The sequence below is a fragment of the Panulirus ornatus genome, chromosome 13 (assembly GCF_036320965.1).
Source record: "Panulirus ornatus isolate Po-2019 chromosome 13, ASM3632096v1, whole genome shotgun sequence".
NCBI classification, from domain to species: Eukaryota; Metazoa; Arthropoda; class Malacostraca; order Decapoda; family Palinuridae; genus Panulirus; species Panulirus ornatus.
This window is the reverse complement of record NC_092236.1, coordinates 58,993,007-59,005,898: the sequence shown is the minus strand read 5'-3', so window position 1 is coordinate 59,005,898 and position 12,892 is coordinate 58,993,007. Positions and strand designations below refer to the sequence as shown.

At 37.0% G+C, this 12,892-nt stretch overlaps 1 protein-coding gene across 12 annotated transcripts in view; it reads left to right on the top strand.

Annotated features, from left to right (window-relative positions):
• The window catches only part of step (cytohesin steppke), a 369,634-nt gene extending 357,854 nt beyond the window's left edge, over positions 1-11,780 (top strand). For all 12 annotated transcript variants that reach the window (XM_071669042.1, XM_071669043.1, XM_071669044.1 and 9 more), the window contains 6 exons: positions 1,451-1,566; positions 2,878-3,028; positions 4,091-4,352; positions 4,518-4,748; positions 6,802-6,980; positions 9,512-11,780. In XM_071669042.1, coding sequence (XP_071525143.1) covers positions 1,451-1,566; positions 2,878-3,028; positions 4,091-4,352; positions 4,518-4,748; positions 6,802-6,980; positions 9,512-9,590 — 1,018 coding nt within the window. In that variant the 3' untranslated portion in view covers positions 9,591-11,780. The remainder of the gene's footprint in view (positions 1-1,450; positions 1,567-2,877; positions 3,029-4,090; positions 4,353-4,517; positions 4,749-6,801; positions 6,981-9,511) is intronic.
• Positions 11,781-12,892: the final 1,112 nt, after the last annotated feature.

Sequence of the window (12,892 nt, the reverse complement as noted above, 5' to 3'; positions counted from 1 at the left end):
GTTTAGTTAAGGGTACAAGCACGGTGAGAAATGGCGTCATAATTTGGCACGTACGCGGGGTTCACAGTAGTAGCTTAGGGCAAGTATGAAGTGGTCATGTAACCCTAATCCAAAATGTGATCACTTTGCGTGTTGCTGTCAGCGGCTGCCTCATGAGCCTTGCTCATTCTGCGAGCGGTAGGGCAAAAATATCACAGGTTCCTTGTCAGACTCCACTATGCACATTCTCATAATATAAATTGTTACATCTTGACAACCCGATTTCATTGGGTTAACTATAAATTTCCCCGGTAGTAGGCAACTGTAGTATTCTCACTAGTGGCTACATTGCGCGTGTATATATAGCAGTTATTTTACAAGTTGATTAAACCCTTGAATTTTTATTTTTTTTTTTTTTTTTTTTTTTTTAGTCGCGTCAGTTTCAGGGGTTCTGATCCCAGAAGTAATTTCAACCTTCGTTGTCGTGATTTGTCATTGGGAAAAATGTATTTCAGTATTCATAAATTTTAACCACAATTGTTAGTCGTCTCAGAAATGAGTATCTGTTAAACAAGCCATAAAGTAGGTAATACTTTTTATTCGCTCATTTGAATTTTTACGTACGAGCCATCGCCAAACTTTAAGTTACCAGTAGGTTTGTGTGGGAAGGTCCCTGAGTGTGATTTTGGGGGCAGTGAATGTAGACCCATGAGTCAGCAGCAGTTGGGCCAGTCAGACCAGTGGTGCCCTGCCAACCTCAACGCCACTATTTCCCATGAACTCTTACACACACTGGAGCCGGCCTGACGTCTTATCCGGAGTTGCATTATATAATTTTATTCATGTCCGACGTTGCGCAGTTTATAGAGATTGTGACCGTAATGTTAGGCGCTGAATTAGACAGGGTTGCTGCTTATCTACTTTTGAGTTTGATAATTAATATTTTGGATGTTAAAATGACGTCTTGTCGGGTACAGTTTACGGAAAGGAACAGAATAACGATGAACCGCACCTTGGCCCATGGAAAGCCATACTATAATCCTTTCACTAGCGTACCACTTAAGCAGGTTGGGTTTAGTGTCTGGTCTAAGATTATCCTTCACGTCTGTTTACAGTATGAATATTAGAGGCAGTCGAACAGGCATCTCCATCCCCTGATAAACCTTTAATACGTATGTTCTGAAGTAAAGAATATGCTGTATATGATGATGTCATCCAGTTCCAACTGACCTACATTAGATCGAACATGATACAGTTGTGTTTCAGTTAGCATATTCATTCTTCGGTAATAAGATTATTTTTTTTTATTAAGCTTCTAATGTTAGTCAGTTTGTTTAGAATTATTATCTTCCCAATTACATAAAAACGAATTTGTATGAGTGCCAACATTACTTTAAATTTAAATCATAGAAATTAAACCAAATATGTGAATATTTACATCAGTATTTTAATGTCATTTTTCTTTCCACAGTAAGAACAATCCGAAGAGTAAACAGATGAGCATCGGGAGGAAGAAGTTCAACATGGACCCCAAGAAAGGAATCGAGTATCTTATTGATCACGGACTCTTAAAGAATACTCCTGATGGTAAATTGTTCATCCCTCCTCAGTAAAATAAATTTATGTGTGTGTGTGTGTGTGAGAGAGAGAGAGAGAGAGAGAGAGAGAGAGAGAGAGAGAGAGAGAGAGAGAGAGAGAGAGAGAGAGAGAGAGAGACCTCACTTGGAGAACGACAAAACATGGGAACTCTGTCGAATATACAAAGCAGACACAGCCTGATAACTTTCAAGATTAGAGAAGTACTACCAGTGGTGTCTTGGGAACATTACCTTTCCTCCAGTAATTATGTTTTAAAATTACCATATAAAGTCAGACAAATCGCTGCCGTGTATGCTCAGATGAATTGTGCTACTAGAAAACACTCATAGGTTCCTTACTACCCACATGGATTTGGTAAAACATCTTGATTATTGGTTCAGGCTTACGACCCATTCTTCCATTAGAATACCTAATATATATACAAGATATACTATTCTCTTACATCAAATTTTATTTTCTGGGGTTAAAAGTTTATGAAGAAATATGTACTCAAATGTAAAAGGGTGTAACACGTAATCATACCACCATCAGTATAGCCGGATGCGGAGAGTGCAAGATGTTTTAATATATATATATATATATATATATATATATATATATATATATATATAACTGCTTTGTTTTGCAATAAACGTCTCTTATAGTTAACAATAAAGTTGTAAATTAAGTGAAAAAATGACTAGTAAGGTGTATGTTGTAAATATTGCTATATAACTATTTGTCCGTGATCCTACATACAGTGCATGTTGGCATTATTTAAAGGAGACTGCAGTGAGCACACTTTAGTGGGGTTCGCTTGTCATATAAGAAGATAGTTGTTGCAAGTGGTATGAAGCATTGCTACTTTTTTGTTAGCTGAGACGGCACGAGCAACTGAGGTCCTTATCAAGGCCATCTCATTTAACGATATATATATATATATATATATATATATATATATATATATATATCCTAGCCTGAGCCAGGTACCCATTTTATCGACCGACCCCCAAGGGGTGGACGAACAGCAAGGGTGACAATGGACCGACTGCCGCAACCAGGATTCGAGCCTATGCGCCCAACCTGGGCGGTCCGTGAATGCGTCACGATCAGGAACGCTAACCGCTACACCACGGGAGACCATAAATGTCTGGAAGATAATTACTGGATTTATTTTTCTTTTTTAACAATCTTGCACAAAATATGCTTACAACCCATAAAACAGCAAATTCAAACGGTATTTTAAATACGCAGTTTGGTAGTTATTCATAATGCAAAATCTGTTTGTAGTAATTCAGCTGCATACATGTTTTCTTTCAGATATTGCACAGTTCCTGTACAAAGGAGAGGGGCTCAACAAGACAGCCATTGGCGACTACCTTGGTGAACGAAATGAATTCAACCAGGCAGTTCTTGATGCTTTTGTCTGCCTTCATGATTTCACTGACCTCATTCTTGTTCAGGCCCTAAGGTAAGTGTTAGTATGTTAGATGTTACTGTACTATACAATATAATGGAAATAGAATTCAGGTACAGTTGATGGATGTGCTCTTGCTGGTGTCTTACATAACAGTATTTGTAAGTTTATCAGGCATTTGTTTTTCTTTATTAGTGAGTAACCATACAGTAATTCAGAATATCTTTTATTAAAGGAAAGGAAAGAAGTGAATTAACTCTGAATGAGGGGGAATGGCATTTGTGTAGCCGGTTTAAGAAGGTAAAATCCAGTTGTAGGACTTGTTTTCTCATTTTAAAAATGACTTTATGCATTTCTTTTTAGTTAACTTGTTTCTCTGCTGCTGTAGTGAGTTCCCAGAGGGAATGGGAATCATAAAAATGGATAGATAGTTTTTCCAGTTGTTGCACCAATGGTTGTGAAGGGATCTACCCCAAAAACAAACAGACCAAAACACATATATTTATTGAAACTGTTAATGATTATTATTATTATTTTTTTTATCTGGTGGGTGAAACTTAAGGAAAGCACTTGCTCTGTCTTATGACAGTTTAATGAAAACATGCAATGTCTGTTTTTGTGAGTCTGCTTTGTAAAAAAAAAATCTTAATTTTGCTTTACCTCTTTACTTCAGTAAATGAGGATCTTGTCTAAGATAAGCATTTTCAAGGATGAATATTTGGACTGGTAAATGAAGTATAAGACAGGTAAATACTATATGACAATGATAGCTTACACTTTGATAAGCATACTTCATAGTCGAATTGTGTACCTTTTCTTCATTGCAAGATTGATGCCATGATACATGAAGAATCTGTTTATTACCTATATGTAAAGAAATTATGGCTCCTGTATATACTGGTGGATGTTGAATAAGCCACCTCCTAGTGAAATACGGAACTGTTGAAATGAAGAATTGCATTTTGAACCTCCTTGAAATTCACCCTTTACAGAAATGGTATTTTATCTCATTACCGTGTATAGCCTTCTTTGTTGTGATTACAGAAAGTTGTAACAAGATTCATCATGCTATAATATTAAAATAATTTTAAAATGCTGCACCATTTTCCTCAACAGACAGTTTTTGTGGAGTTTTCGTCTGCCTGGTGAAGCACAGAAGATTGACAGAATGATGGAACGTTTTGCCCATCGATATTGTGAACTTAACCCTTCAATCTTCCAGCACCCAGACACATGTTTTGTCCTGTCTTTTGCAATCATCATGTTAAATACCTCATTGCATAACCCTGCAGTTAAAGACAAACAAACAATTGAGCAGTTTATTGCTATGAATCGGGGCATTGATAATGGAGATGATCTTCCCAGAGAACTCCTTGAAGTAAGTTACTATTTTCTGTGTATTTTCTACTTTGCATATTTTATAAAACTCATACTTTCTTTTATCAGTGAACAATGCTTTTCTTGTATTCTGCATTATTTTCACTGTACTCATAAGAAATTTTCTTGTTGCCTTGGCTTTCCTAATATATTATCATTTTGACAGAGTTTATATGATAGCATCAAGACAGAACCCTTCAAAATTCCTGAAGATGATGGGAATGATCTTATGCATACATTCTTCAACCCTGATCGTGAGGGTTGGCTTATGAAACAGGGTGGTCGCTACAAGTCTTGGAAGAGGAGATGGTTTATCCTCAATGACAACTGCCTCTATTATTTTGAGTACACTACAGACAAAGAACCAAGAGGGATTATTCCATTAGAGAATATTGAGGTAAGAACACTTCTTTGTTAATATCTAGTATGCCATCCAGCTGGATGTATTGGACTGATTTTTCTCTCTCATTACCTTTGACCATGTCTTACATCCTGTATCTTCCTCCTTGAATATTGTAGTTATTCTCATAATCAAATCACTTTCCGCTTCCTTTTGATACATCATCCTCCAAAGCCTAGCCCAGTATATAGCAAGTTTTCCTCAGTCTGTATGGCTTACATGATATCTCCAAATGCACCAATATCCCATTTCTCCCTTTCCTTGTATCTTTTCCTGATTTTACCCTTATACTGTATTATTATATACCTTTATAGCCCAAGGATTTCCAGCTTTATATCTGAGTAGCCATGGAGACACTGAACTTTATCTTAACATTCTGCCTCCAAACCATTTATCTATTCATTTGCTCAACTTTGTACATGCCCTTCTTTCTTTTTAAAAGCTTATCAATGCCACTGTCAACTTTCCTCCCTCCATGCCTCTTTAATGTTATCACTCTACTTGTCAGTTCTTTCATCTTATTTGAGCTTCATAAACAGAATAAACAACTCATTATTTGTTTTGCTATTTCCCTTCCATCAGTCTCATGGTATATATCATTTCCATACATCCATGCCCCCTTCAGTAATCTGTCATTTTCTCACTGAAAATTTCTAATTCTTTGGTACTCCTGATATATGCGTTTTGGAAATAAATATGAAACTAAGCCCCTTATAATTATTTTTTTTCTTTCACACTATTCGCCATTTCCCGCATTAGCGAGGTAGCATTAAGAACAGAGGACTGGGCCTTTGAGGGAATATCCTCACCTGGCCCCCTTCTCTGTTCCTTCTTTTGGAAAAATTAAAAAAGAAAAAAAAAGATAATTTTTATCATCTTTACGTTTGTTTAACTTAATCATTAATGCGTCTATGTCAGAGGGTATTTTAGGCCATGATGCATACTGCACCACATTGTTATACATTCCATTCTTATCTTCTCTACCTTTTCATCTTTTTGAGGCACTTTTTTTTTTCAGAAACTCATCAGAATATCCCTTTCCTTTCCAGCATCTGTCAGCTTACCTTATAGTACTCTTCTTTCATTACAAATTCCCTTCTCATCCTTTTCATACTTTTATGTACTCCTTTTATGTTCTCAGAATTGACAATTTTGCCTTCTTCTTATGCTGATCCACTCATCCTTTATCACTGCCATAGCCACCTCTGATACACAACTCTTCCTATAAACTTAACTGGTACACTAAATAAATTTATACCTCTGTAATTCAAGCATTTCTTTCCTTCCCTCATGCCTTTATATTATGACACAGTGGACATTCTGCCAGTCCTCAGGCACCTTATCTTGAACCATAAATACACCGAAAATCCTGATCAATCAGTCAATAACACTTCCACCACCTTTCTTGAGAATTACACTGCTATCTCCCCAACTCCAGCCACTTTGCCACATGTCATCTTTCACAAGGCTTTCACCACCTCTTTTCACCAAACTGTCAAGACTTGCTCTCTGAAGATAGATAGAGGCATAGGGGTGTTACCTTTGGTGAGGCTGTATCATCAAAGAAATCATCCAAAGTAGGTTTCATTTCCTTACTGCTGGAAGAAATGCAGCCATAGGCTGCAGGAACCTTTAAAAAGGTCGTAGATAACACCAGGACTCTTACTTAGAAGTTGGTCCTGGGGTAATTATAGAAAATATAGATGCAGGTGTTACTGGGCTCTTTCAGCAAGAGGTTACACCATCAGTGAAAAGGAACCTTTGAATGGACTTATCACTGGGAGTATAGTCTTGTCCAAGAACTTCTAACTCAAAAGGAGTTCACATTTCCCTGCTCTTGGAAACAGCACAGACTTGGGCTTCAGAAACCATTAGAAAGAAGTTCTTGGTAACATCATGACTCTACAGAAATTGATCTTGTGGTAATTTAAAATATATTCATAAATATGTAGATATACATAAATATCATCGGTTCTTATTATACTTAAGAACCTAAATAATGTATTCTAGAGTGTTTTCCTTTACTTAACATGGCATGATATCATTACAGGTTCGTGAAGTGCAGGACCGTAATAAACCAAATTGTTTTGAGTTGTATGCCACATCAACAGACTTCATCAAAGCGTGTAAAACAGACAGTGAAGGCAAAGTGGTGGAAGGCAAACATACAGTGTATCGTATGTCTGCTGCAACTCCAGATGAAAAAGAAGAATGGATTAAGTGCATAAGGTAAGAGTAAAGAGTTTACTAGATTTTAGAAAAGGTTAGTCATTCACATGTTTATTTAATTCCTTAAGACGAAGATATTAGTACAGTATTACATGAGAACATTTACAGTTTTAATGAAAAAGTTGTAAAGACATATTATTCAGTATGGTGAATGGGAGATGGATGAAAGGAAGTGGAATTAGTAAACATTTTTAGGAAGGGGAATTAAGATATCCCAGGGAATAGGGGAGAATGATTTTTACCCTCATATCTTTTGCCGGTTGTCGAATGCATCTAAGAGGGGCATTCCAATGAACACCTTTTACAGGTTACGAGTGAATTGGAACAATGTGGTGTACAGGGGTCAATTTGCTGTCAGTGGACTGAATTATGGTTTAGGTGCATTACACATGACAGATAGAGACTGAGCGTGAGCAAATGTGGCCTTTTTTTTCTGTTTTCCTGGTGCTTCCTTGCTGAAGCAGAGGCTGACAATGCAGTTTCCTGTGGGGCGGGATAGTGCTGGGAATGGATGAAGGCAAGCAAATATGAGTATGCACATGTGTTTATATATACATTTCTGGATGCTACCTGACTGATGCGGGAGACGGCAATCAAGTATGATGAATGAATAAATAAATATGAAATGTCGGGTAAACCATGAAAGGTCTGTTGGGCATGAATGTGGTTTCGTTGCATTACACATGAAAGAGACTGAGAGTGAGAGAAGAATGGCCCATCCGTTCATTTACACATTTTTTTTATATATTTTTTTTATTATACTTTGTCACTGTCTCCCACGTTAGCGTGGTAGCGCAAGGAAACAGATGAAAGAATGGCCCAACCCACCCACATACACATAAACATACCTATACATTTCAACATATACATACATATACATGCACAGACATATACATATATGTACATGTACATATTCATACTTGCTGCCTTCATCCATTCCTCACACACACACACACACACCCCCCTGCACATGTGCTAGTTAGTGCTAGAAAAAGACAACAAAGGCCACATTCGTTCACACTCAGTCTCTTGCTGTCATGTGTAATGCACCAAAACCACAGCTCCCTTTCCACATCCAGGCCCCACAAAACTTTCCATGGTTTACCCCAGACGCTTCACATGCCCTGGTTCGATCCATTGACAGCTCAACCCCGGTATACCACATCATGTAAGTTCAGGCCCTGATCACTCAAAATCTTTTTCACTCCATCCTTCCACCTCCAATTTGCTCTCCCACTTCTCATTCCCTCCATCTCTGACACAATTATCCTCTTTGTCAATCTTTCCTCACTCATTCTTTCCATGTGACCATACCATTTCAATACATCCTCTTCTGCTCTCTCAACTACACTTTTTATTACCACACATCTTTCTTACCCTTTCATTACTTACTCGATCAAACCACCCCACTTCACATATTGTCCTCAAACATCTCATTTCCAACACATCCACCCTCCTCCGCACAACCCTATCTATAGCCCACGCCTCGCATCCATATAACATTGTTGGAACCACTATTCCTTCAAACATACCCATTTTTGCTTTCCAAGATAATGTTCTCACCTTCCACACATTCTCCAACGCTCCCAGTACTTTCGCCCCCTCCCCCACCCTGTGACTCTTTTCCGCTTCCATGGTTCCATCCACTATCTAAACATATCTAAACACTACACTTCCTCCAGTTTTTCTCCATTTGAATTTACACACCTCTGGTCTCCAATTAAAGTTATATATATATACATGTAAACTTTAATTGGAGACCAGAGGTGTGTAAATTTAATGCACTGAACTTTAAAACTTTGGGAAACTAATGAACTGCTGCCCATCTATATACATATATATCACTATCTATGATGCCTGTTCCCTCCGGGAACTCCCATCATGGGGATGGCCACGGTAAAAGAGTCTCCAGTTATCCATGTCCTTACGTGCCTTCCTTGTATATACCATTCCATGCATTCTTCCACCGTTTCTCTCCTTCCAGTACTCTTTCAATGTGTTTCCCCATGTCACAGGTGGTCTTCCTCTCACACCAACCACTTTAATTGCACTTGCACATACGTTTTCCTTTTAAACTCTGTCATGCATTCTTTCCACATGCCCATTACCCACCCTACATTCTACAGTTTATTTCCTGCTATACCAGATCTTTCGTACACACACTAATTACTTTCTTCATTCCATGTAGTCATAACATGCTCCTCTCAGATCATTTCCACAGCTTGGATTCTTTACTTCTGTGACTCATCCCATATCCATGTTTGGATGTTTAGACTGCATAGGTCATGGTCAGGAGGACTCTTTTGTCTATTAATTCTTTCTTCATTACCATGCTTACACCTCTACCCCTCATTATTCAATTAAGGGACCCAATAATTTTTATACCCTATACTGCTATTTCCCATATCTTTCTCTCCATATTACCAAACTTTCCAAAATAGCTTAAGTTGAAATAAGCTCATGGAACTACTAAAACTATATTTGAGATGAAAGCACAAATTTTAATCACAAGCCTTTTTTTTTTTTTTCAGACAAAGTATCAGCCACAATCCATTCTATGATATGCTGGCAAAGAGAAAAAAGAATATTCAGAAGAACAGCAGTCGATAATTGTGGATAGAGGGGCACACTGTGCGTGTGAAACAGTAGAAATGGACAAACCTATCAAACTTAAAGTGTTCAATAACCTGCAAGTCAGAACTCATTAACTGGTGATTATTTATAACAAAAGTGGCTGTGTGAAGGACACAATTGCCTGATGTTCTTGAAAATGATATAACATTGAGATACTGAAGTACTTGCGGTTGCAAAGGCAACACAGTGATAAATTGAACTAAAATTTACTGTCATTTGGGAATCATCCAAGACTGGCAAATTGAAAAAAATTAAGAAAAATATTCCTATTTGCATGCCAGTGTGTCCTTGTTTCCTTGAAAAACGGACATTACTTCTTAAATCACCCTTGGCCTTGCTTGGTGATTTTTGTAAGCTTGTGAATATTTTTGTGTACATATTAATGTGAATAGTGAAAATAACAAATTTATGGCATATGATATTTAGATCTCTTCAATAAAAATCTAAAATGTATGCCATTAATTTACAAAGATCCTGTGTACTACTGTAAATACTTGTATGTATTTGGCTTGTTGAAGCACATGTGTATAAGGATGTTTTGTTGTGATCATTTTCTGTGACTAGTTGTATATTTCTTAGACACCAAGAGCGAATGCAGAAAGCTTATAAGTCAGTTTGTACCAAGTTGTTTGTGCATTATAGGAATATGAAAGTATTTATCAGATCAGTGTAGTACATTTATGAATGGCTGCATGAACTAAAATTTTTTGCTACTAATACCACTGCATGTTGAAATCTGATAATGCAATTTGACAAGATTTTCTCATGCATATGACACATCACTAATCCAAGTGATTTTGTGACCAGTTGGTGGTGTACAAACAAGTCGTATAACTTTCCCATGAAAAAGATCGAGAAAAAACCCTATTCCACACAACTTAAATGCTTATTAATCTTGGAGCCAAAAGAAGACGAAAATTGGAAATTTTCTAATTTGAATAGAGTTTTATATTATCAAATTGAAAGTATCCATAAATACTTGGCCATTTGAATATTTTTTGGAAAATTAAAGAAAAGAGATGCCCTAGAAATCATCTAGCATCATGGACTTTCCACTCAAGTGTTCAACTTGTAATACATAAATTTTATCAATACTCTGCATTTTCTTAATCCAAGATCAGTGGTGAGTGCAAATTGTCAAAGGTTTTCACAATCCTTTACTCTTTCCTCATTCCCAAAGCACAGGTATTTATCTTAGACATGACTCAAAATATGGCCTTCTGTAACACTGTCTTTTAAATTAATCTAACCTATCATTATTCTTAAATCTTGCCAGCCATATTCCTCTTGCCTTGTGTATTTGTGCTGTGATCAGTATATCATGAATTGTGAAATATTTTCTGCTATACAACTTAAACCCAAAATATACATTTTCCAAAATCCAGTATTCTGATCACTATCACAGTTAAACTGCTGAAGATATCTGATCTCACACCTCCATATAATCTCCTTTTACAGTGTGCAACAAAGTTATGTTATGACCCTTTAGTGTGTATGTAACGTGTCCCTTCAGCAGTATTCCAAAAAATATTTTCTAATCCCAAGGGTTGATAACTGATAACTATGTACCACACTGTTTAAAGCTGTGATGGCTGTCATGTTTTATGTAGTTTTATTTATACTTTCGATGTTTTTAAGGCAGCCTTTCTTAAATATGAAAATTATTTTGAACCTTTAAAAATGTTTGCAAAACAAGTGTGCGCACGTGTGTGTATGAAGAGAACTTGAACAAAAACAATGTTGATTTTTCCATAATTTTAATATTTGTATATCTTGTCTTTTATTTTCCAACCTGAATCTTATTCATCATGTTGTTAATGTTATCTAATAATTAAGGAATATCCATGATTCATGGATAATGAAAGAATTAATATTAGTACAGTTACCAAAGAAATTTTTACATAAATTTTCATTTCCCATTCTGTAACATGCAACAACTCACGTTAGTTTCTATCTTTAGTCTCATTCATCAAGTCCAAGATGCTACTTTACTGTTTTTTCTTTGACAACTCTTACTGTACAGTATACTTATTTCAAATGCACTGGTAAATTTGTTTCCACTATTCTTTTTTATCCACTTCTGTACAGGCTTGTGTGGGTTTTACCCAGTTGTACATATTTCCGTAAGTCTTTATATTATTGTAATTAATAAAGTGATGATATGTTCTTTTTATTTTATGTTACCCTTGGATTACCATATGACCATTAATTCTACAAGGACACCACTAATATAAAGGCTCATGGTAAAATGGTTGATAAAGCAAGAATGGGATTGCCATTTTGAACACAAAGTATTAAAAGTGAAGCACATGTAGAGTTCCTGTCCCAGAAGAGGTTTCTTCTACGGACAGAGTGATAAAGATTTTGGGTGACTGGGACCTGAACATGCAGGGGCAGTGAAAGGTATGCACGGAATAGAGTGAATTGGAACGATGGGTAGATGGGCTGTCATTGGGCTGAACCAAGGCATGTGTAATGTCCAAGGGTAAAATGTGGAGCCTGGATGTGGATGAGGAGCAATGGTTTTGGTGCATTACATATGACAGCTCGAATATTTATGTGTGGATGTGGCCTTTCTTCGTCTGTTTCCTGGCACTACCTCTCTGACACGGAGCAGCAATCAGATGTTGGGAAGAAAAAAAATGTATATGTAATCATTTTTTCTTTTCCTTCATGCATTTGTGCTGCTTCCTGTGGGGAAGGGTGGTGTTGGGAATGGATGATGGTGAACAAGTATGAATACTTACATGTGTATGTATGTGCACGTGTATATCTGGTAGGTAGTAGTTGGTTGTCAAGTTCCACTCCTCTGATCCAGGTAGCTGTCTTTTCTGCCTCACCCATATGTGGACTACTGGCATTCTGTCCACAAACAAACTATTCCTTCTTGTCATACATACCACTTGACAACACTTAACTCATTCTTTGTACCTCTAGACTTTCCTGTGGTGAGCACAATACACTAGTCCTGCCTTTTGACAAAATGTTAGGAACAATAGATAGAAGTAGTGGGTAGGAACATTTAGGCAGGAGCATTAGGTAGTAGTAGGTAGGAACATAAGGCAAGAGCATTAGGTAGTAATAGTCAGTAGGAACATTATGTAGAAGCCTCTGCAAACACTGTACGAGAGTTGCCCTCTGCCAATGGCCTGTTGAGGTTAAGGCACTGAAGGATAAGAAGTGGCACTGGAGTTCACTAGTAATGAAGACAATTGCCATGGCCATCCCCTTGAGGGAGTTCTAGTCGGGTAACTAGTGTTGGGGAACAGATATGTATT